The sequence below is a fragment of the Hippopotamus amphibius genome, chromosome X (genome assembly GCF_030028045.1).
Source record: "Hippopotamus amphibius kiboko isolate mHipAmp2 chromosome X, mHipAmp2.hap2, whole genome shotgun sequence".
Classification (NCBI taxonomy): domain Eukaryota; kingdom Metazoa; phylum Chordata; class Mammalia; order Artiodactyla; family Hippopotamidae; genus Hippopotamus; species Hippopotamus amphibius.
The window spans coordinates 43,597,911-43,623,159 of NC_080203.1; the positions used below are offsets into that span (position 1 = coordinate 43,597,911).

General features: G+C 36.8%; 1 protein-coding gene across 1 annotated transcript in view; it reads right to left on the reverse strand.

The window, feature by feature from the left end:
- Positions 1 to 689: 689 nt before the first annotated feature.
- IL1RAPL2 (interleukin 1 receptor accessory protein like 2) overlaps positions 690 to 25,249 on the reverse strand; it is a 503,579-nt gene continuing 479,019 nt past the window's right edge. Inside the window, exons 7-9 of the mRNA XM_057717591.1 lie at positions 19,106 to 19,249; positions 13,216 to 13,386; positions 690 to 1,387 (exon numbers count right to left, since the gene is read on the reverse strand). Coding sequence (XP_057573574.1) covers positions 690 to 1,387; positions 13,216 to 13,386; positions 19,106 to 19,249 — 1,013 coding nt within the window. The remainder of the gene's footprint in view (positions 1,388 to 13,215; positions 13,387 to 19,105; positions 19,250 to 25,249) is intronic.

A 25,249-nucleotide genomic window follows, 5' to 3' on the forward strand; every position in this document is an offset into this window, starting at 1 on the left:
GCACTAACAGCCTATCTATTCATTTGCTTAAGAAATGCACATTGTTTATCTACCTACCAGTTTGCCTACAGAAGATGTGCTTGCCTAATAAAACTAAAAGCTGTCATTATGAGCTGTTGATTTAGTATACAGAAGTTGTCCATTATGTTGAAGAAGTTCTAAACATTTCAATCATATTTTTTCTTAATTGATCTTCCTCTACAAACAATCTTCCAATTGGGGTGCCTCAACACTTGATCATTCCTGATTTTTAGTTATTCTATAGAAGTTCTCTTTTCCTCTTAGACTTAGTTCAGAATTTTCAAATTCAATTAAAGTCTTTAAGTTTCCTTCTTTCAAGTACCATGTAAATACTGAAATATTCATAAACTACACGGAACATAGCTTACCTACCAAACTTGCAGTCTAAGTGGTACCATAAACCCTACTCTAAAAGAATAGAATTTAAAATTGTTTTAAGGAAGAAATCAAAACTGTACATTGGAACAAGGTACTATACTAAAAAAGCAGGTCCTTCTATCCTCCACTATTTGGAAATGTAAACAAAAAAATTAGATACAAAAGTGATTTCTGTGCCTTTTTCCTTGAAAACCTTTTCAGCACCTCAGTGTTATTAGGTGTACTTTTTGCTTGGTATAGCTGAAATTTTATATGCTCACATAGCTGTTCAGAGGACTTTAAATTTTCCACTACCAAATATCACTGGTGAAGCTAAGCTCTTTGGATGATAAAGGTAGCAGGGAACTGTTCCTTTGAAATTCCTGGTTATTTTTCAGGGCATTATTAAGGGATAGCTGTCCATTGAGCAGTGTCAGGGGCAGGTTACAATAAGTGTGGTGGTTGCCTAAGGAAGGTACTGGCAAGGTGGTGGTTGGCATCTCGTGTTTATAACCTCTGCAACAGTGCCTCATTTGCATCGAATCTGAATGGTGGAAATCTGGGAGATCAGCTTGAGATGACACCAGAGAGGCCGAGGTACTGGTCATGGCAATAGAGGGTATAGGCTGGAGTTCTCCAAAAAGTCCTTGTTCTGCGGAGTCCAGAACATGGCACCGAGAAAGCATTTCTTTTTTCTTGGTGGGCATTTCATATACTAAGTGCTTCCAAAACTTAGAATTTAATTTGCTGCTCTTGGGTCCCTTCCACTTGATCAGGGACAGAAGTTTGATGCTGCGTTTTAGTGATTCCACTTCCTGGCAATTCACCTTCCCTTTTAATTCTGTACATTCAATCAAAATCACTTTGATTTCTCCACTGACTAGCATGTTATGGAGTCTGCTTTCCAGTTCGAAAATACTCCATCCTCGTCTGAGAATATAGTCTGGAGTTAGCACGATAATAAGTCTTCTGCTTTGCTCAACACATCTTGTGAGATCTTCAATGTAGGCTACAAATCACAGAAAGAGAGAAAGAGTAAAACAAAGACATTTCCAGTCTTTAAAGCATTAGGTTTGCACTCTAGTATAGCAAAGATCCAGTCTTTCACTAAGGTACATCACATTTTCTTTTCTTGTATTGCACTCAGAAAGCTCATTGCCTTAAAACAAACAAACAAACAAAAACAAAAAAACTAATACTTTTCTTTACCCTCATCATTACTTACAGTGTTCTGTTAGCTATATAAACTCTGACTTCTTCAGAGCTTAGGTGTATTTCAGTTATTTTTATTTACTTAATCATTTAATTCAAGGCAGGCTTCTAGGCTAGTACTCTGCGTGAACAAGCAATCAGTGGGTTGATGAAAAGAGAAATGGAGCCCTTTAATGAAGGTCACTGTATTTATGGTTTTGGTTTGCTTTTCCCCCAGTTTCCAACTACTAAACAAGTGGGGGGGTTATGTATATATATATATATATATATATATATATATATATATTTATATATATAGAGAGAGTATATATATATACTTCAAAGATAATAAATAATATGATATAGGTAGATGGTAGAAAATCTCTTCTATAATCATAGCTTGTCTCTCAGAATACCTTCTGTTATTTGCAACCTTAGGTTGTCCATTTTGCCCTTCAAACCCGGAGATATGGAAGTGGTGTGTGTGTGCGCCCATGAGTTTAATTTGAACCAGCTGCTCTTTGTTCAGAGGAGGAGTGAGGGGTGGAGCCGGAGGTGGGGGATGGTGTGAAATGAACAGTAAAGGAGGAGGAGTCTATCATCTGAGAAGTTTTTGCTCTAGTTTGTGGAATAACTCTGAAAGGGAGGTGAATAAGTATGGCCTTTTCCTAGTAGAAAAACACTCAACTAACTCTAGATTTGTTCATCCCATGAAATAATCCTTTTGCCACCATGCTTCCCAAAGTCTTATCCGCCAGAAAGGGAAACACACACATATGTTAACAAATGGAGACTTGGACACAGGTGCTGAAACAGAGAGCTGTCTTTACTAAGCAGAGCACAAGGCCTTGTCTAATGTACAGTGCCCTCTAGCAGAAGCAGTGCTTACAGAAGCATAGCAACATTTGTCACTGCAAATCTGCCCAAGGTTACAGACTGCTTTCAAGGAGTCACGTCCAGTACATAGTGCGGGCCACCAAACAGCCCAGTACAAGCCATTTGAAAAGAGAAACTTATTTTACAGATGCATATTTTACAGATGATCTCTCTTTTCCAGGGTTTTATTTCTACCATTTGGCAGCAAGAACACTTTCACAAGTGAAAAAGAGCAAACTTTCTACATACCCTACAGATAGACAAAAAACTTTTTGAGAGATACACAGAGAATTGTCCATTTAACAGTTTGTTGTTACTGTTGTTTTGGTTTTTACTTAATACATTTCAGGACTTTCTCATGCAGTAGTTACAGAGACTGTATCTGAGGGGATAATAAGGCAACTTCTAAGTGGGGAGGGGAACCCATTAAGAATTTTATGCATCTTATTTTAGAGATTACGTTTTCAAGGGAAAAAAATCAGCATTGAAATCTGCAAAAAATAAAAACAAAAACAAAAAACCAAAACGAAAACACCACACAAGTATCAATGGGGAAGTTATCACTCTGTAACTGTCATTTAGAGAACTGGTGAAACAGAATGGAAGGAAAGGTAGAAAGTTTCAATAGAGTGGAAAAATATTATCGCAATGTATCAACAGCTCTGACTCTTCATTTTCTTCCTTTCTTTCTGCTCCCAAAAAGAAAGAAGTTATGTGGGAAGCTTCATCATTAGAAGTTGGATCTGTAAGATATAGTAAAATAAACTATCATGCATCTTTCCCATTATTCTTTTCACCTTTCCTCCAAACCAAACCAAACCAAACAAAACCCCAAACCAGCATCATGGTATAAGTGCAATAGCGCATGAAAACATAATTTTACCAGGTTATGTATGAGTTAATTGTTATTTTTACAGAAGAATTCTTTACAAAATGATTTACCGAGGGGTTATTCCGAGTAGTATTCTTCCTTCATGAATTGTAGCTTTACATTTAACTTTTAAAAATTGATCTGTACAAACCTTGTCAGGAGCACATTTGTCACAGAAACTGTATCTCTATGAAACAACACTATTTCTATGTTTTGGGATATAGTTTAATTTACTTTTAAACTATACTTTTAAAAACAAAAGGAATAGCTATACATATCTCTATCTACTTAAAGAAAATTACAATTCAAGTGTTCAGTCATAAGAGAAACTATACACATACACACTAATGAATTTTATTGGGATGTCATAGGTTTGGTTTTAGTATCCTCTTTCTTGATTGGGGAAGGGAACAGGGTAAAATTTTTTCCCCATTAATATGGTTCTCCCCCTTCACCTGTCTATTATAATTTGCCATTTGACAGCTAAGCAGAATGCAAATTTTAGGGTAAGGGGGCTTCTTAGAGATTCATTAGACAGAATTTTCATTTGCCCCCAGAAGGAATGCCTGTCAGGACGTATCCCACTACACTCAGCTGCACAGGGTGTGGGTATTGAAGGGAACCTTGGAGAGAGGGAGTGGTCCCTGTCTCCTGCATACTACACTGGCTGTGCTTATCCTGGCAAAGCGTAGTGGAGAGTTGAGGCACCCATCCAGATAATTCCGGCTGAAAACCTGCTCTGGAAGAAAAAAAGGTCTGAATTATCCTGGTTTGCCCTATATATACATTAATCATATGCACTGGAGTCAGTCAGTACATTTAAAATTTCCCAAAGTGTCCCAAAGAAAACATGAGCCATTTTCTTGGGCCCTGAATTTCATGTTCCATTTCACTTGGTGAAAAACCAAGTGGAAGTTTTCAGATGTGAAGCCCACATTTCACTTCTTGGGATGGTGATCAGTGGCTGGGCAGCAACGTCAATGTTTGAAAGCAGCTGGGGAGGTGCCTCTAAGAGCTGCCTGGCTGTAAGGAAAAGAAGGAGAGACTGTGCCCTAGCTTCCATATCCTGGCTTGCTCTGTTTTTCTATGTTTTTTCTTTTTCTCACTCTCTTTGCTCCTATTTCTTTCTGCCTTTCTTTTTTCTTTTTTTCCTGTCCTGTCTCTCTTGTCCTTTTACCTCCCTCTTTGCTTTCTTTCTCCCTTCCCCTGTCTTACTCTCCCTCTTTTGCCTATCTCCCTTTGCCCCCTTTCTCCGTCCCTTCCTAAATCTTTTCTTCCTGTCTCTTTATCTTTGGGGAAAAGCAAGGACATAGACATCGTGAGAAGTATAAATAAATTAGCAAGGGACCCAACAGATAGAGTTAATATTTTTTACTTGCTAATCTTTAGCCAGGGAGTTGTTGCTGGCTCCTATGTAGCAAGTGTCCAAAATAATTTTCCCCTTACCGTGGGGTTGCATGTCTGCATCCAATGACTGCGAATTGGAGCCTGATCCATTAGGAACATGTCCTGTTTTTGTATGGCCTGTGAGCTAAGAATGATTTTTTAAACATTTTTAAATGGTTGTAAAAAATAAGTCTATGATGCAACAGAGACCATATATGACCTATAAAGCCTAAAATATTTATTCTCTGGACCTTTACAGAGAAAAGTTGCCACCTTTGAATTAGAGACCAGTCAGGATGTTAAGGTTTAGAAAAGTTCCAAACAAACTAAGCAGAAACAGGTATCAAGTTAAGGCACTGCTGGTCCATAGCTGGTGTAGGCCCTGACAGGCAGTGATGTTTGCCATGGTAGGGCTGTGGTTTTGTGGGAGACATGTTAGAAACCTTCAGAAATCGTTTTAAAAAGTTTCTTACCACGAAGAGATAATAAAGAAATGTTCTTTAAAAAAAAAATCCCTAAATCCACAGCACATATGAATACTTGCTAAACCTTGCCCTGACTTGTTCAGGCAAATTTAGCAACTGAGTAACAGGAATCCCTTAAAAAGACTTTTTTCTACATAAAAATATAAAATATCCCTTAAATGAAAGGTCATTAAGTTATTTCTTTGCAAATTTTGGTTTGAAGTAACTTAATGATGACAGAAAAAACTAGAGAGGGTTGTGTCTGACAGCCTTCTTCTTCTCTAAACAAGGTTATGAAACCACACTAGATTATCAGCCATGAAACAAAGCTATTACACTTAACCTATTTGTGATCTTCGCAATTTTGTAAAAAAAAAAGGGGGGGGCAGTTGTATAAACCAAAATTCCAGTGTATTTAGAAAAGTAGAGTTAAATCTGCAAAAGTAAGTTGAAAATAGGCCTCTTATTAATAAAGCAAAAAAAAAAACTGAAGGAGGAAATAAAGGACAAAATAGAAGCCAAAAGAATACAATGGCAGCCCCCAGAAATTGCTTCTAATGGGGTGTATATACTTTTCCAAAAGAATTCAGTAGTCCTAAATGTCAGGCTTTGAATCTACTGCAGATGTAGGCAGAAGGACAAGGGGAAAACACTCTTATTCATGAATTTCTATGTGGTCTTGCTACTACCTACTAACCATCTAATTTATCGAACTAATCAATTAGCTACTTACAAGTTATTTTTGTGTTGACACGTCCACTTATGTCAGGATCATTATTAAGGTTAGTTAGCATATTAAAAATTAAAATACAAATAGTCTGTAAACAAAAGCATAATTTATTACTTTGCCAGGTTCAAATAATAGAATCTTGGTACACTTATACTCAGTTATGTACATCCAATATCAAACAGGCAAATCATTAGGGCGAGATAGGATGCATCAAAACTGATAATACCCCTCTAATTTTAGTGAATGTTAGTTAATTAGTAGCTATCAACAGTGATATTTATTAAACATATAGGTTAATATATCAATACTCAAAATCAAGACATTTTCTGACAGTGATTGAGATGAATCCACTCCTGTGACTGGTGAGGCGGAACCAGCAAAAATAATACAGGTTTCACATGTATCAATGTATTATTCAGCACTATATATTTGGGAAAAATTATTAGACCTCCAGTATAAATAGAGGCATACAGTGAGGTACTTTATAATGTAGTCTCACTGAAAATACTACCTGCATTTAAATTAATGATGCTTAATACTAACCAATTGAAAGAGTTATACAGGTTAACAACCTCACTCTTTATCTTAGCCGATTTCGCTAAAGCTTTTGGGTCTTGCTTCTGCTTCTGGCAGATATAAGAATCTGTGTTGTCTGCCACAGAGATTAAGGTTACAAAATTTTTTATTTAGCCGTGTGTGTGAGGGGCGTAGGGGCTTTCTAAACACTGTGTGATATTACTTGCCTGACAAAAACCTTCCCTGCCCCCTCCTCCAAGTTCCTGGCTTGATGATTCATAGCTCACTGGGCTAAATTTTTTTCGCAGGGTTTTTGTTTTCTATTGACTAGTGTAAGGGTTCTAATTGATTCTGATTAGTAAGTTGATCAACAGTTAACATGGATTTGTTGACTCCTTGTGAGTGCAGGAAACCACAATTTATTTACAGTTTTTACTTTGGAGGCTATAACTCTGGTAATGAATCCTTTACTTTTGCTATAGCATTTCACCAGTGGATGGACAGGGAAGCATGATGGTGGGCAGAATCTACTCCGAAATGTCCACATCTCTAAATTCTTTCTCTTTTCTCTTTACCTCTTCAGTGAGAATAGAGGTAGGTAATGGAACACATTCTGAGAATACTGAAAAAAGAAAATGTGGAGAGTAGCAAACAAAGAGAGCGTATAAAATGTCCTGCCCCGCCTCTTTTATCCCTTAACCTTATGCCCTAAAAATTTGTAGATATAACTAATTCTAATCAGTTCAGTCTTGATAAATATGGAACACGACTACTTGCTCCATATATAGTCTTTTCTGTGGTTTCTTTGGTACTTAAGACAATTTTATCCTGGTCTTCTAATCTTTTTTTTTTGTAAGGTGTCTCTTCTCTGTGCTACCCCAAAATTAGATTTCCTGATTGAAATCCTACACAATGGATTCTTTCTTTACCTCAGATTTTGATGAGAAACCTCAGTCTATTGACTGCAGTACTTTGCTGGGTATATTGGATACAGTTCCCTCTCTCTTGACTCTAACATGAAGGGGATGTTGGGCATATCTAATTTTATTCCATGTGAGTAAATTGTATGCAATGTGTTAAATTTCCATGACTGTGCATGTCACCCTTGCCTCACACTTTTTAGGTTACAGACGTCAGATTGCCTGGAAAAGGATTTTATTACTCCCCAAGGACAATTTACTTGAATGGTGTCCAGTATGTCCAGCTATTAGAGGAACTATTGGCAATGAGTACAGATCCATGTACAAAAATGTTTTTTGCATGCCTCACTTCAGAAGTGACTAGGGATCATCTGACACCAGATGTATTCTCCAGTCATTTGTCATTTCAATGTCAGCACAATCACATGGCCATTAAAGAACTGAAGATTAGAATAGTGAGGAAAGTCTAGCAAATGCAAGAATGTAATCAGACATTATAATTTTTCCCTTAAATTACTGAAGGAGTCCTAGGATTCTTGAGTGGGAGAAACTCACAGAAAATTGAGCACGAAAACAAATGGAAAGACAATTTGATATTTGAGGCCAAATTCATAAATATAATTTCAACAAACATGGCTGATCAACCATACACATGATAATATTTTTTGCTCACTAGTGTCTTTCTCTGGTGCAATAATGCAGGAATAACTCAGAGATTCCCACTGCCTTTCTATGCGTAGAAGAGGAAACTGAGCTAAAAGTCTTTGAAAGATCTTTCTCCTCTTTAATGTCCACTTAATCATCTATAGGTTTTTCTAAAGCTTCAGCCACAACTAGCTCAATTTATAATTGTTAATAAGTGTTGCACATGCACTTTTAAGCAACTTGCTTGCTTTCTCCTAAAGGCAAACAAAAGCTACAGGATTGGGTTGTTTCTACTTTTAGTCTTGGAGTGCTATTTTCTCCATCTGACCAGTTGAATAACTTTTATATTTTTATGTTTTTAAACCTCTGCAGAAACAGAGATAAGATGGGCTCAAAAGCCTAAATGGTACTCATCCAAAAATGTCCCCAATCTCAGGATCTCAACTGCACAGCTGGGTTCTGTTGGTCACATGTCAGCTTCAGAGCACATCTGTTCATTCCTAAAGGATCCACTAGGCCCTATGAACACAATGTGCTCTGTGTAGAGTATTTTACACCACAAAACCCAGCAGCTGCATGGGTGAGAAAATCTCTACTTCTCAAGTTTGTGTCTCTAGGCAGTTTGAGTAGGGTATTTGCTATCTGGCTTTCTTTTGGTTGCCTGTCACTTCTGACATTCAGATGCCTGTTGGCAACAAAGTTGCTTTTGCTAGTCTACTACAGATGTTTCTAGCCTGGGAAGAGACAGACCAAACTTTTACTGGAAAGTAGGAATTCTTGCCACATTCAGGCACCAAACCTGAGAAAACATAAGGAAGATCCTGGCCACAGGTTCAAGAATGGAAAGGTAGGTCACTGCCAAGAAAATAATGTCAAGATCTGAAGACTTTTAGTTTTAGCATTTAGGAAAAATATTTGTGTTAAATCTTCCCATCTGTGCTGGTTCATGATGGCCAAAGGACACTTCTCTAGCAGGGCATATGAGAAGGGTACAGTTACCTACACCTCACTTTGGAAAGTAACATCTTTATATTGAAGCTTTTTGAGAACTCATGGTCATGTGTGCATGGGGGTGGGGGGGAGACCAATTCTTATACTTTTGAAACTGTATGCGATGGAAAGATTTGCGTGTTGATGAAGTTGAGTTGGAATACCATAAGAGTGGTGCAAAAGAAACTGAAGATACATCAAAGGTGAAGGCATTAAACATGAATGGATCTATGTCATAGACTTCATTAGTTTGATCCATAGAAAATTATTGTTGTAGTCAAGACTGATATTATGAAGTCTGCTTTTACAATCCTCAAAGGCCTCATTGCTAGTTTTTAGAGGAAGGAGCAGTCTTGGGTCAACATGTTTTAAATGAGATGTGAGGGACAAACACAGCTTATAATATTGTAACTAGTTCCCCCCCTGCAGGAATGTGTCTATATTTATATAGCATAACCTGTTAAATCTGTACCAATGGCTGCAACTACAGACCACAGAAGCTTCTTTAATAACACACATACACCAAGTCCAAAATGTTCTGCTCTGTCATTCATGTGTAAATCAAGTATATTATTCATATACTTCATCGACTTCCTGAATGCGTGCTAAAAATGCCAAGGAAAAACTCGTTAATCGTGACATGGTGACTGCTCAGCCAGCTCTGAAATGTTGATGGAAAAGAAAAATTGTCAAAGGGCCTTTTTAAGAACTTATACAGGTTATACTCGCAAATCGGAATTCAGAGAACATGAATTTCCTCGTTCAGGAAGGAAGGATTAAAATCAAACACCCTCCAGTGGTTGCATCTAAAAACTGCATAGTTGTCCCAAATGGCTTAGGTAAAAAGGAGTCTTCCTGTGCACCACTGAGTATCCAGGATCTAAATCCCTGCTCAGTCTAATAGTTGTATAATCTTAAAAAATTAAAATGATCTTCTATGGACTACAAAATGTCTCTTCACCCTAATAACATCATCTTGGGTATTCTTATGTTGTTCTTTAAATGCTAGGGTATACGAGGTGACAATCTCCTAGTAGCTCTTATGTAGGGTGTTATAGTCCTCAACTAAACTTTTGTAGTTTTGTGCTAGGACATATGGCTTGTGTAAGTCTCATACCCCATGGTCAAGGAGGACATTCAGACCTGTCTGTGATACAGCAAAACAACTAATCGATTTCAATCAATTTAGCCAATCAACAAGCTGACTCAATGAGGTGTAAAATATTCTACCACCTGTTTAGCTAAATTGACACAGCAGATTGATTCAACTGACCTGTCAAGTCATCAAAATAGGCTATGTGAGAGAAGTAAGAGAACACAATTTGGGGGTGCATCTCTCTTGCTCTCACGCTCTCTGGGTCTCACTCTCACCCACGCACAATAGCTGCTTCTTTAGGCAATAAGCAAGTGTCATCTACTGAGTCTCAGGTAAAGTGGCTTGCCTGTGTTCTATGTTGTCCCTATTTCCTTTTCTGATGTGCACAATGTTGAAGCATTGCTTTCCAGGTCAGAAGAAAGATAATCAAAGTTGACATGTTCAGACATGAAGGGTCACTCGGTGGGGTTAATAAAGACTGTCTATTGTGGTGCCAATAATTTTGTAATGCAATAAGGCAGAAATTGAATCCACATTGAATCCTACTGAAGATGACGACATAGAATATAAATTCCACTTTGATAATGATATTACTTTAATACAATTTAGTATGCTATCACTCTAAAAATTAATGTTGCAGAATTTTGATAATTAACAAGATGCTCTTGGCAAAAATGCAAAAATACATAGTAATCTAATGAATTAAACCAAAAAATAGTAAAGGGATATTTTTGATATTTCATTAATGATTGATCAACCTCTTGTAGGTATTCTTTGTAATATCTGAAAAAAATAAAAGCAATGTACACATTAGGACTGAGACTATTCCTATGAATTACATTTCTTTTCTTTCAGCAGAAAGCTCCCTTTTAGCTTGCACATTCACTTTGTTAAAAGAAGTCTTTCAGATACTGTCATGAAAAAATTAAAATTTTACTTATTTCATTCTTATTATTTCTTTTTATCTTAAACCAACAGTATTAAAACAAAATCAACAAGCATCTATGAAGCATCTCCTGAGTTCAAGTATTCTGGTAGATGATAACAGGGGTATGAAGATGAGTGAGAGACAGCCCTTGCCCTCACGGAGCTTACAATCTTGCTGAGAAGATGACATAAACAGCTGGAAAGCTATATAAAAAATAAAATAATACAAAATATCACAGGAGTACAAAACTTATAGTCGAACAAGTGATTACATACTACATACTCTAGGGCTAGAGAAATTATTATGGACTTTTCACAGAGGCAGCGATATGCAGAGGATAAATAGGATTTGTAAAGGTATAGAAGACTAACATGAACAAAAGCATTGCAGGGACACACAATGTACGTGAAAGGCACAGTTTGGCTAGAGTAGAAGGTATGAGTAAGGGAAATGGTAGGAGACAAACTTAGGAGATCAGTTTGGGTTGGCACCAGACCGTAGCAGTGTTTAGCTAAGGGTTAATGGATTTTATCCTATAAGAAATGGTGAAGAATTTAAAGTTGTTGAATAGGGGAGAGACATGATCAAGGAGGTATACGTATTAGTGGGACTAGATGGATGGGAGGAAAAATAGGGAAAGCAAAGTATAATTGACATTCAGGAATCAGGTGATTAGGGCCTATACTAGAATGGTGGAAGTTGTGATGGAAAAGATGCAATGGACACTGGATTTGGGAGAGTGATACAAAAGAATCAAAAATGACTCTGAAGTATCTGCATGTTCCTTGGGGCTCGATCAATGTAGAAATGGTATTTCAAGTCATGAAAATAAAGGAAATTACAGAAAGCAAAGAGGAAAGGACCATGGGAAGAAATTTGGAGAAATATTACGTTTGTAGAAAGTAATGTACCAGAAAATATTGTCTGATTTCTTTTGATGCATGTGTGAGTGGGCATACTCATGCACAAACCCAAACATATACACAAACATATGCACTCTGACAAAAGAGATGAACAACCAAAACTCAGTTGTTTCAATTTGTTTCCTGTCAGCTTAGTGACCGCAGTGGACTTCTGATAATCTGAATAAATGTTACTTGAGGAATAAATAGCATGACCTAGAGACGTGAGAACCAAACAGATCTAGGTTCTAATTCCATCTCTACTATTTGCCAGCTGACCGTCTTGGACTTCTTTCAGGCCTTATTTCCTCATCTGTGAGATGAAGTACCTGCTCTTTCTCCACACTGAGTTATTGTAAAGATGAAATGAAATAATGTACGTGAAAATATTCTGTATACTGTGAAGTACTGAAAATATAAGCTTTTTAATTTTGTTAGCCCATGGGTAGAAATTACCATATTCTGATTTGCGGTCACAGCTTAACCTTCCCCTCTTAAGAACGTTAACATATACAAACTAATTCTAGCACTTTTATTTTCCCTCAATGGCATTTCAAGCTCTTTGAGGGCAGGGACAATATCTTTTATGTATCTACCTTACACTTTACTGTGTACAGTACTATGAACAGTAACAGCAAAAAGGTATATATTTTTACTTGAACCTGAATTTATTCTGGAAGCTCAAATATAGCTTTCAATGTGTAGCAAAATTTAAAAGCAGCATTCAAGCCCACATAGTCTAGAACTTCTTTTTTTTTGGTTTTTGTTGTTGTTGTTGTTGTTGTTTTAGAACTTCTTAAAAAGAATATAAGTACACAGTGAGGGTGCCATAACCCATGGCCTCACATACATTTTGAAGTGGATGTTTTTTCTGTAAATCTGGAAATGAGTATCAAGGCATAAATTCAGAGTTATTAGTGACAATAATTGTAGGTATAAATAGAAGCACAGTGACAGAAGACCAGCTTTGGGACTGAAATGCATTGAAAATCTGAAATGCAAAAAATCTGAAATGCAAAAAACCCACATAACCCCGACATACAGACTTTTTTAAGGATCATCATTTTCTCAGAACACTAAGGCAATATAATAAAACGTACCATTAAAGTACAATTTTAAAACCATAACTAAAATATAAATGAGTGCCTTTTAAAAAATTTGGATGCTAGAAAGTCAGAACACAGGCACTGGGGAAAAATTTGAATTTAATAAAATCTCCTGTAAGAAAAACTATCTAAATACTTGGCTCTGACATTTGAAGTCTCCATATAACTTCTTAAGTGAAGCCAAACTTTTAAAATACAAACCTTGAAAGTACTTACTTCCACTTGGAATTAGGTCCCTTTCTGGGATGAAGAGTTTATATCCATAGTGTTTTTCCAGCACATCTGGCAGTATTTCAAGAGCAAACTGCTCTTCTTCAGGGTTGTCACAGTCTAAAGTATCTTGGTCAACTTTTGTGTAAGAGAGATAGGCATCATATTCCTTGTTGTCTTAAATACCAAAAAAAAATGAAAGGATTATATGTATTATTAGGTTCTCGTTAAGTGCTAAACGTCTATAATCATTAACAGGCTGGAATAAGCACTATAATTAGTAACTGTCATTAATAATTGGAAAAAAGAAGTCACAAGCAAGGCTATAAGTAATCTAGTACATGTTAACATAACCTAGTTATAGTCATAGGATATGAACTGAAACTGTTATGCAATGGGCAACATATAGTCAGGACAGAATAAAAGAGAATTATTATTTGTGACTTTTGGTGTGATGATTAGCTCAGTGTGTTTGAATGCAGGACTAAATAGAGTCATGGATTGAACTCTTTCTGTGCCAGTTGGCTTGGCTCTGTTACTTGGTCACAGACTATACTTTGTTTGCACAAATATGTGTAAGAGATCCAAGAGGGGCTGGGCCCTAGAGTGTGGAAGATCGAAATAATCCAGCCTCACTCCTGGAGACACTACTTGCAGCACATGCCATACTTCCAGTTGGTTAGTGTCGTCATCCTCATATACAAAATGCAGTTCATTACCAAATATTAGAGACAGCAGCTGGGTTTTATACACGTGCATTGCCTGTTATTCTTGTTCAACCCATGGCCAACTAATTTGACACAAGTTTCGAAAAGAAGCCTTTGTTTCAAAATATACATCCTTCCAATATTGCCAAATTAGGTTTTCCCTTCACACATTTAGTCAGAGAGTTAACTGTGCTTTGAGAATGTATTTTTTTATTCCTTTGCTGTATTGGCTCAGAGCCAGTCTCCCCAAAGAGAAAATATGTGTGTGTGTGTGTGTGTGTGTGTATGCAGTTTTTTTCCTGAAAATATTAATGAATACAGCTACTCAAAGTACTAGTCCCCACTGGTTTTAGAAGGGACACGCTGGAAAAGTTATAGTGGTTTTCAACATTCCCTTATTTATAGAAAAAGAATTTAAAAGTTAATGTAGTGAACCTAGTCTCATATGGAACTATTAATGTTTATTAAACCTAGTTACTTACAAATTATAATTTTAAAAGACCAGCAAACATTTCAGGATTTTTTTCTAAAGCACAGAAATATTTTTCTATTAAAACAGACCTGATTAGAATATAGCTAAAACCTGACCAAAAGGTAATTTACAGAATGAAGCAGCCATTCACTCACTTTCCTATACCGTTAATAATTTGGTTCTACCTGATGAAAGAGGAATATGTGATAGTCATATAAAGAGATATAAATACCCTGTGGTAGGAGTACACAGGACCCCCTGACTATCTAGTGATAACTGAGGCAGGATTATATTGTTCTAAGTCTAGTAAGATTCCAGGCTTAACTACCCCTACATGAAAGGAACTCAGCTTATTTATGTTAAGAGATGGTGCCTGCAGCCAGGAGGCTTCTCTTTAGCCTGTCCTTTAAGTGGAAAAGACTTCTGTGAACCTTAGTTTGGGTACTTGATTGCCTAGAAGCAGATGCACATGAAAGACTGCCCCAATAGTTGAGATCATTTGGCTTACAAATGGGGCACATTCTGCTGTTATGCATAAAATGCCACTTGGAAGTGAGAATGTTCATAAGCAATGCTAATGTAAGAACCTCCTGGTAATCCTAGCACCTCTGCCCCTGTTCCAATCAAGCCCAGGATGCACCTGCAGGCCCTTGACTTTCTCCAGCTATAATTACTCACCTGGGACTGAGAGCTGCCGGTGATACACAGCTGGAAGAATAAAATAGGCCAAAGGACAAACAGATCCACTTCCATGAGCAGAATGTATTTCATTGCTCTTGATGGATGGTGTTGCCGCCTCAAACTCCATAATGTCAGACCAAACTCTAGTTTCCTCTGACTTTGATAACTCTGTCTCACAAACCTCCCGAAATTCGACGACTTATTCATTCATTCAACAATGATTTGTTGAGCATCTACTATTAGTTAGCCATCTGAAATGACTACCTGACTCTTTCACCCATCTGGCCAGAACTTCTAGACTCTTGCCCCATTGCTTCTCCTGACTATGACTATTTGCCCTCCAACCATGCCTAATCTCACATATTCCTGGTCCTATCCTTACTTGCTTCACCTATACTCTAATATAGGTGGTGCTACAAGGACTTTTTTCCAGAAAATTAGTGCTATATTTGTATATCTCAAGTCAAGTTATGACAAAGAACATGGATGTCTTTGATATGTGATAACACCTAACACATCTGGATAATAAATTGCATGTAACATTCTAGCAACATATTATGCTTTGGAAAATGGTTGCTTCTGGTTTCAGTCATGTCCCTTTAAGATGAACTAAAGGTGAAGAGCTTATGGTAGCTGGCCAGAGCAGGAAGAGAGCTCTCAAAGCCACCGTGTCAGATGTCCCAGAAGGTCTAGGATGCCAGCTAGTAAGCAAGCAGTGACACAGATGCCATAGTTTAAAAAATGCACTTCAGCTCTATGTAGACAGCCAAGAAACCCTCATGAATAGCCACAGCTGTTGCTCACAAAGAGGAGCAAGATGGATAGAGCAATATCCACAATATGATGCAAATAAAGGTTAACAGCAAGTCCTGAAAATTGTTTCAAAACCGAATGGCAATTCAGCAACATCACTTTGCTAGGCAAGGCTAATGAGCCTTCCTCTGTGTTAAATCATGCTGACTAAGCTCATCTGAGGAACCAGAAAACAGCACAATGGAGACAGAGCATTATAAGGAAGAGGGCTTGCACAGTGGTCACCATAGGTATGCTGTTCCCAATGAAGAAAGAAATTATGCCAAGGGAGCCAAACTCTCTGTGGGAGAATTTTCCTGTTTACATACTGTCCTTCCCATTTAAAAATCTCATTGTAATCTTGTTCACCATCAGGAAGCTGCTCCTGTTTACAATGTAGTTCTTCTGGGGCTCTGCTAAACACAGTGCTAAATCCTTATCTTCTAAAGTGCAAAGGCTGTGTATCTTTGTGGATTATTATGTCCCCAATGCCTGCTATACTACCAGTGTTTGTGAGTGTGTGTGTGTGTGTGTGTGTAGTGTTAATCTGGATGAGGAATATATATAAGTAAATACATCATTCATAGTGCTTGGCACAGAGTAGACAATAAGTACTTAATGACTGCATAATTCAAAGGTCAAATAAATGAAGCAATCATTGATGAATTGAAATGAAACGAATTATTTCAAAAATGTTTAAGAAGTCAAAGTTTGATAGATTTTATTTTGTAAAAAATATGGCATTGGGGACTTCCCTGGTGGTGCAGTGGTTAAGAATCCACCTGCCAATGCAGGGGACATGGGTTTGAGCCCTGGTCCGGGAGGACCCCACATGTCGCACAGCAACTAAGCCTGTGCGCCACAACTACTGATCCTGTGCTCTAGAGCCCATGAGCCACAACTATTGAGCCCACGTGCTGCAACTACTGAAGCCCACACACCTAGAGCCTGTGCACCTCAACAAGAGAAGCCACCACAATGAGAAGCCTGCGCACTGCAAGGAAGAGTAACCTCTGCTCACCGCAACTAGAGAAAGCCCATGCAGCAACGAAGACCCAATGCAGCCAATAAATTAATTAATTAATTAATTTAAAAATATGGCATTTTTATAAGAACTTTCAGGAAATGCTACTGTAGATATGAATCAAAGAGAAAACATGAACAAAATGTACATGGGTAAAACTATGGTGTGCATATGAGATGTCAAAATATTTAAAGAAATGAAAATTCAATAGGCTATCTAGCTGACATTTGACATCATAAAACTGGATATTTCTAGAAGGGCTTTAATATTCATTTATTCATCCTCACTACATACCTGCTGACTTTTTAGTATTTCATTCAGCTAGTACAGAGATTGTGTTTAAAGTCCAAGTTACCATGTAGAAATAAAAACTACATGGAACTTTAATTTTCCTTCCTGATGAAAATTCTTCAAGTCCTCCCCAATTGAATTTTCTCCCTAAAATAATTGGTTTCGGAATCAATGCATACAATTCTCTAACCAAAATGCTCTAGATTACTTGTCATCTTTTGTTACATGGGCCAAATTGGAGATATAGACGCAAAATATCCTATGATATTAGCATGAATTTAATCTTACAAATATGTACTACAACTTATCAGTTAGTCTAGATTATTGGATATGGGTGATGAGAGTAATTATTTCTGATTAACTTCATAAATTATATCACCTCTTATAGAAAGTATTAACAAATTGCTTGTAATCATGACCCAAAGCAAACGAATCACAGTAGACTCCCTTTCATGTACTTTCACATAGACAATGCATCTTTAACATTCTCAACTGGATACTTAGTCATTTGTTGGCACTTGGGAACCAGTGAAATTTTCCTCAGTAGCATATTTCATCTCATTATTTTATGTGTACAGGTTAAGAAGTCAGATTTTTCAATATTAACTATTTTATACAGAAACTGAAGGTAATTGACTACATTTTCATACGTATTGTTGGAGCAGGTAATTATGGTCAGAACAGGCCCTAATTTCTCATATTGAAGATATCTGAATAAGGGTCTTTGATACTTTTAAATAGGCCGCTATAATCATTAGGTAAATATACTGCTTTGATAATGAGCATGCATATGTATTCATCAAACAGCATTTCTCTAATTCACTGTGAAAACATAAAAGTCAATTAAAACATACTCATATCATTGTTCATATAATAGTAAGAATAAGACCAAAGTCAAATATTCCTCAAAAATTTTGATGTTACATTCACCACTCTGCCTTTCTCCTATCACTATAAAAATTTAAAAAAAATCATAAACTGCTCTCCTTTGAGGATCTTAAAACAAACAAAAACTCTAACTTTCATTATTCCAATACGATGAAAACTAAGATTTAAATCTGGCTTTTTAAAGTAATGACTTACAATTGAACTTCTTTTTTATCTTGGCTTACCTAAGGCATTCCAGACATGTTTCCAAGGCTTATAGTAGTTTGTGGGTGAGGACTGTATGCATAAGGAGCGATATGTCATGATTTCTTATTGGTATTGATTGGAAACATGGTAATTTGTTCTCTTGAAAAATTAAATCATTTTTGAATGTTCAAAGAAACAAGGCTCAATACAACGTTTTCTTGATATTACATACATAAGATTTCCAAGGGCCATAAATGGCAAACAAAAGAAAATTATATGCCAGATTCTGAATTTTTTTCCTTTGAGGTCACCTTTGAGAATTGTGCTACAATCATCCAAAATATGTGGGTCCAGATGTATTATGAGTTTTAAAATGAGTATCATCTTAGCTTTTAATATGTTTCTTGAAAAATTTGTTTGTTTTCTTTTATGCCAGGAAGAGCTAAATATGATCTGTTCCTAAATTTAAATTTTCTGGAGAAAACAAAAATTGATTCTTAATTTGTTTCTTAGTAAGGGAAAGGGTCTTGATAGCAATTGTTTGATATCCTGACCAACTAATATCTCCTTGTTAAACTATTTTTTTGAAAATAAATTCAAGAAATAAAACTATTTTAAAGAACACCCATACATCCTTTACTCAGGTTCATCTATTAATATTTTTTTCCCTTTGCTGTTTTTCTTGATAGATTAATACCATTTTTTTCTGAACTATTTGAGGGTAAGTTGCATTAGTCATAGTCTTCTAACTTTAAATTTTTCATCATGTATCTCCGAAGAGTAGGGATATTATTCTCTTACATAATCACAAATTCATGCTTTTTAATTGAATTTGAACAATAGGAGATAGCTTACCATCTGCAGTTTCATCACCTCCAAAATGCTGTCGGTAGAAGAGCATCAATTCAATATTGTAGCATTTATAGATGACCACGAGCAGTACAAGGAGGAGGAAGATTGCTCCCAGGCCTCCTGCAAGCTCAATTTTGTAGATTAAATCTGGAACAAATAAAATAAACAGGAAAAGGTAATTAAATCAGCAACACTGGGGATTCTAGTCTCTAAGATGTACAACCCATTCTGTTTTTCTTTACAGAAGATTCTTGCTTAATGCAGTAAGTAGATGTGTTCTTGATACATTTGTGTAAATCAATTTTTGTTAAATTAACTCTCTTCTAAATATTTGAAAAAATTTACTGTTGAAAGTGATGTCTATCTGAAAAAGAATATTCTCTCCCACTTTGTTTTGAACACACCTAGATCTTACATGTATACTTTTGCTTTAAGTGTATTTCAGGAAACAATTAGAGCTGCCTTTTACTGGGTTCAGATCCAATATTTTGTTGTTTCTGTTAAATTATCTTTTGGCTTAGCAAGATTACCATCTAATACTTCTTAGGCCACAGGTCTTATTCTTCTACAGGAGAACAGCATCATAAAGTTATTCTCAGAATCAAATAAAATCTAATGAGCTTGCAGGATTTAACTGTTTCATTTAACCTCAGTAGAACATAATCCAATAGAAGGTAGGTGGGAGAATTAGCTTATCCATTTCCCCTACTTATTTGAATAAATGACTATAATTTGTATGTGATATAATATGCCCAATGGGGCTAAAAGAGAATGAGAAATCCAGGCTAATCACTTGGCCTATTCAGCCAACACCAGGCTACCTGAAAGCAGCCTTAGGCTGTTCCAGTGGGGCACCCCCTAGAACTCTGAGAGCTGGAACAATTAAATCAACACATAATGGAAGGAGACATAGTATATCCCAGGCTCAGGGAATAGTGACTTACCTGTAGGTTAATTAGTGATATTAACAAATCTAGGGTGTATCATCAAAAGAGGGGATAGTATCATGGAATTTAGAGAAAGGGGGAGTCAGAGAAGAATTTAGACTATGAATTCAGCAATATCCAGAGGATAAATGCTGAATTGGAAAGACACCAGATCAGAGACATTTTCCACTATGGGACAGGGAAATTCATTGGTTTCAACATAGTACAGAAAAAACTACCTTAAAAATTAGCTAAGCTCCCTTTAATCTAATTCCGTAATTACCAAGTGGCGCTTTTATTATTAATTCAGCTTACGATGTAACTACAAACTGAAAAAGGGAGTGGCATTTTAGTTGGTACATCAGTTGCTTATGAGTTTGCTTGGCATCAATCAGCCTCCCTGAGTGCATCAAGTCTGGGGTACTGCCAAAATCAAATTGATGACCATGACAGACTGCCATTCTTGAAGGTCTCGACAATAAGATCATGAGCCTTTCCCCGGGGTTGTCTCTTGTCTCTAAACAGGCTTATTGCTTAAGATAAATTAGGCACAATATAATTAAGATTGAGAAAAAAGATAAACATAAGTAATATATACTACAAGTTATGTATATTATAGATAAAATTTTCTACCAGTCTACTATTTATTCTCTGAGTAATCCTTTAGGGCAAGAATTATTGGTCCAAATTCATCGATGAAGAATCTAAGACTCAGTAGTTTAATTCACTTACCCAAGGCCATATTCCTAAGAAGTGGCCAATATGGCACTTGAGCCCAGATATTCTAACTTCACATTTAAGGTTCTTTTCATTACATCACAGTTTTGTAAGTTCCCATCCTGGAAAGTGGCAATGAAAATCTTCTTCCTGTTCTTCCCTAGGACTGTTGGTAATGCTTCTTGAGAATATGTGACCTGCGGTGAATTTTGGCTCCTTCTGCCCTTTCAATACCAAGGAAAGAAGCTAAACTACAGTTGCCAGGCAGAATGATAGTACTGAACAGATCTCAGACAGTTTATTGGAGGGTTTTGAGGAATTATGTAGCTATACCAGGGAGGAAGGAGGGGCTCTTTGGAGTCCAGCGTATGAGAAAAAGTTTTAGATTTCGTAGGGAGATAGAGAATTTGGCATTTTAAAGGAGGTGGAGTAAAAGAGAAGATGGTAGTGGCCAGAGACAGCATGGCCAATCAGGAGAGTCACTGAGTAGAAATGTAAGAAATATAAATGTTATTTTTTTTGAGTAAGTAGAGAGAAAAAAGGATGGAAAAAAGAAAGGAGTAAAGCTGTTGTGAGAGACAAAATATGTTAATAAGGAGCATTATGAGGGACCACATAATGAGTAGGAATAGGAAGTTGGAATCTATCTCTGTCCTGCCAGCTGCAAGAGGTGGTCATTTTGAAAATTAAGGCACAAAATTTCAGGTAAAAAATAATCCTACCTCATATTAGTTCTGCCTCCTGCCCTCTCTATAGAAAGTGACTCCCCAGGAACCACTGTCTGCCTCTATGTGGGCGGTAAGGCAGGCTTGCTTATGAGACTTCTGTGGGGCTGCAGTATCACAATCTTTGCTTATTTTCTTATTGTGTTACATCAATTATGCATTCTTAATAGCCAGTGTTGAATTGACAGAGCAATATGATTTTTTTTGTTTACTCTGAAAATTGAATTCTCTTTGATATCAGGTCGATTGACTTGATTCAACATGTTTTTCCTGTTGTAAAATGTTCATTTAACGTTATAATTTTTTTTAACTCTCAGACTCTGTCTCTCTCCTTCTGTCTCACTCTCTGGTCAGAAGAGCTTTCAACTGTTTTCAAAGTCACTGAATGGGATTTTTTTTCAGCAATTTCTATGTTATTTATGGAGTTGAGTTGCTATTAGGTAGATAGAAAACTTCAGCAGCAGGAACAATCTGTGCTCCCAAGTAGCAGACACCTTTTTCAGCAGTAAATTTATGGAAGAAAACTGTGGTGTGGAAAGTAACTTTGTGGTTTTGGGGTCCATTTTATAAAAATATCTTTCAAAGATATTACCTAATGATGGATGTTTACATTGAAAACTGTGGACCTAGTCCCTGAGACTCAACCAATATTCTTTGATTCAGCCCAGGCAGTCACATTAAAAGGGAAACATGTATCCTATAATCAGAGAGCAGAATTGCTCTCACCTAGATGACACCTGGCTTTTGTCTTCTGTTTTCAACTGCCATTTTCCATCTCAGCAGGATCTATACTTCTAGGGACATTTCCTGACTGAGAAGGTGCAAGTCATTTTATTTGGGCTGTGTCGTGTATAGACTTCACAGGGATAGAGATAGAACAGCAAATATTTATGGGATTGTAACTTTTTCTAGGCACCCAAAATACAAGTGTAGTTCTTTTAACCATCTTAGTTTGAACCCAACTAGTTCTTCACGTTGATCATGAAGATTAGACAGTATAGAACAGGATGAATAGTAGCTGAAGTCAAGGGACTGGAGAGCAGGAAGACTGGAAATGTTCTGATCTTGTTCATAAGTTGGGAAGCAGGTTAGGAGATCCCACATGAGGGTTTCCTATACAGGTTGGGAGTTCAGGGTAGGGCAGTATCACTAGGAATGAAGAGAAAGAGAGATTCATTGATATGTCTTTGTTTGTGGGAAAGGGAGTATGTGCAGAGAAGACATAATTATCAGAATCTCCCTAGCATTAAGTTCAGAGTCTTGGTTCACCAAAAAAAAAAAAAAAAAAAAACAGAAAAATAGAATGAATTTCTTACTAAAATGTTAGTTGTACTTATTGGCAAATAGTTCATCGGAGAGTGAGGAAGTAGTAGGTTAGTAAATGCAGGTAGAAGATGCATAGGTAAGAGACATCTTGATTTGAGAAAGCCTGACCCTGTTAATTGCATATCTTAGACATAAGTTTTCATTTTATGAAAGGCCTTTTCACTTTGCAAAAGGATTCATGAAATATTTCTTCTCTATTATGATCACTTAGAGCATTTTTGATATTTGACTTATAGATCATCAGGAAGTTATTGTTCCATAAAATGAGCCATACTCATATTCCAGGTGGAAACACTGTGGCTACTGATGCCTGGCTATGTTGTGATAAAGCCTGAAAGGTTCAGCTCCAAAGGAAATAACTGAAATTTTGCAATACAAGCCAGAGTTCAGTCTGATTTAATATGTTGGATCAGGACCATAGGGTTTCTTGTTCTTTTCTGGAACTCTATGGTATTGTCGAGATCTCCTAAAGAAAATGGAGTAAGGGAAGATGAACTGCATCCTTTTGCAAAGCACAGTGAAAAAATTTAACTGCTACCTAAAACAGAGAGTACAAACTGGTATACCATGGCTCAGATGAAAGGTTTTGGTTGGTCTATATGTTTCCCCAAAAGTGGACACTAATATTTTAAAATCAAAATATTGCATATCCAATCTTTCAACTTTACTTGAAAACTCTGAAGCTCTCATATCCTTAGGTTCACATTTCAGTAAGCATGACAATAATCTTCTAGAAAAGAGTAGTGACTGCCCTTTAAAGCATGGCATGTTTCCTCTAGCCTGTGTTTAATATCCAGCTCTCTTTTTCTTTTAGTTTCAATATCTACCTGGCTATGGAAGTCTGAGTTTTTATCCCCCAATCTGGAAATTGAATGTTTTGAAAAGAGAAACGCATTCAGATAACCCAGAATAGACACTATCAAGACTAGATCTCAAAGAAATCCTCTCTTTACCCATCCCTGTTATCCATCCTTTATCCTATTGTGCCTGTCCTCTAGGAGGACCATTTTCACCTAGTAAATATTTTTGAGCACTTACTATATTCTCTGCGCTAGGGACACAACAGTAAATAAAGCAAGAAAAAGTCCCTGTTCTTATGAAGTTTACATTCTAGTGTGTGTTGGGTGGGGGGGGGGAGACAAGAAGAAAAATGTATAATATGGTAGAGAGTAGTAACTACAATAAACAGAAATAGAGCAAAGTAAGAGGGAAAAAAGGTGATGGGTAGTCCATCAATGGATGAATGGTTCCAGAAAACATGGCATATATATACAATGGTATATTATTCAGCCTTAAAAAAGGAGATTCTGTCATTTGCTACAACAAGGCTGAACCTGTAGGGCATTATGCTAAGTGAAATAAGCCAGACAGAGAAAGATAAATATTATAGTGCATGGTATCACTTACATGTGGAATCTTTAAAAAAAGTTGAAGTCATAGAAACAGAGAGGAGAAACGTGATTGTCAGGGGTGGAGGGTTGAGGAGGAAATAGGGAGAGGTTAGTAAAATGGTACAAACTTTCAGGTAGATGAATCTGGTCTAAGGATCTAATGTATAACATGTTGACAATAGTGGGTAACACTGTATTGTATAATTGAAATGTGCTAGGAAGATAGAAAAATGTTCTTATTTTTCTACAGAGAAATAAAAGGTAGGTGTGTGAGGTGATTGATGTGTTAATTAACTCAATGGGGGGAGTCATTTCACAATGTACATATATATCAAATCATTACGTTGTACACTCAAAATATCTTACAATTTTGTCAGTTTTACCTCAATAAAGCTAAATTTTTTTTAAAAAGAAAATGATTGGGTAGTACTATTTTATAAAGGGTGGCCAGGGAAAGGCCTATTGAGTAGATAATATCTAAGCAGAGACCTGTATGAAAAGAGTGAGTGAGTCATGGGAACAGCTGGGGGCAGGGGGGTGGGAAGAGTGTTCCAGGCAGAGGAAATAGCAAATGCAAAGATCATGAGCCAGGACTGTGCTTGGTGAGCATAAGAAATAAAAAGGAGGCTAGTGTGTGTAAGATTTGAGGCAGATTATGGTAGAAAATGAGTTCAGAAATGTCTTGAAGGCCATGGCAAATATTTGGGGTTTTATTCTAAGTGTAGCAGCGAGGGTTCTGTAATTGGATGGTTCTAATTAGAGAAATAATATGATCTGACCTACATATTAAAAGGATCGCTCCAGATGCTGTGATGAGAATTGACTGTAAGGGGACAGCGGGAAGCAGGGAGACCAGTTATGGGGCTATTGCAGTAAGTCAGGTAATTGATGCTGGTTGCTTAGACGCAAATGGTAACAGCGAAGATGGGGAAAGTGCTCAGTATAGATATGTTTAAAAAATAGAGCCATGGAATTTGCTGGTAGACTAGATATCGCGTGTGAGCAGAGAAAAGAAAAAGTCAAGGATGACTCTAAGGATTTTTGGCCTGAGCAACTGGAAGG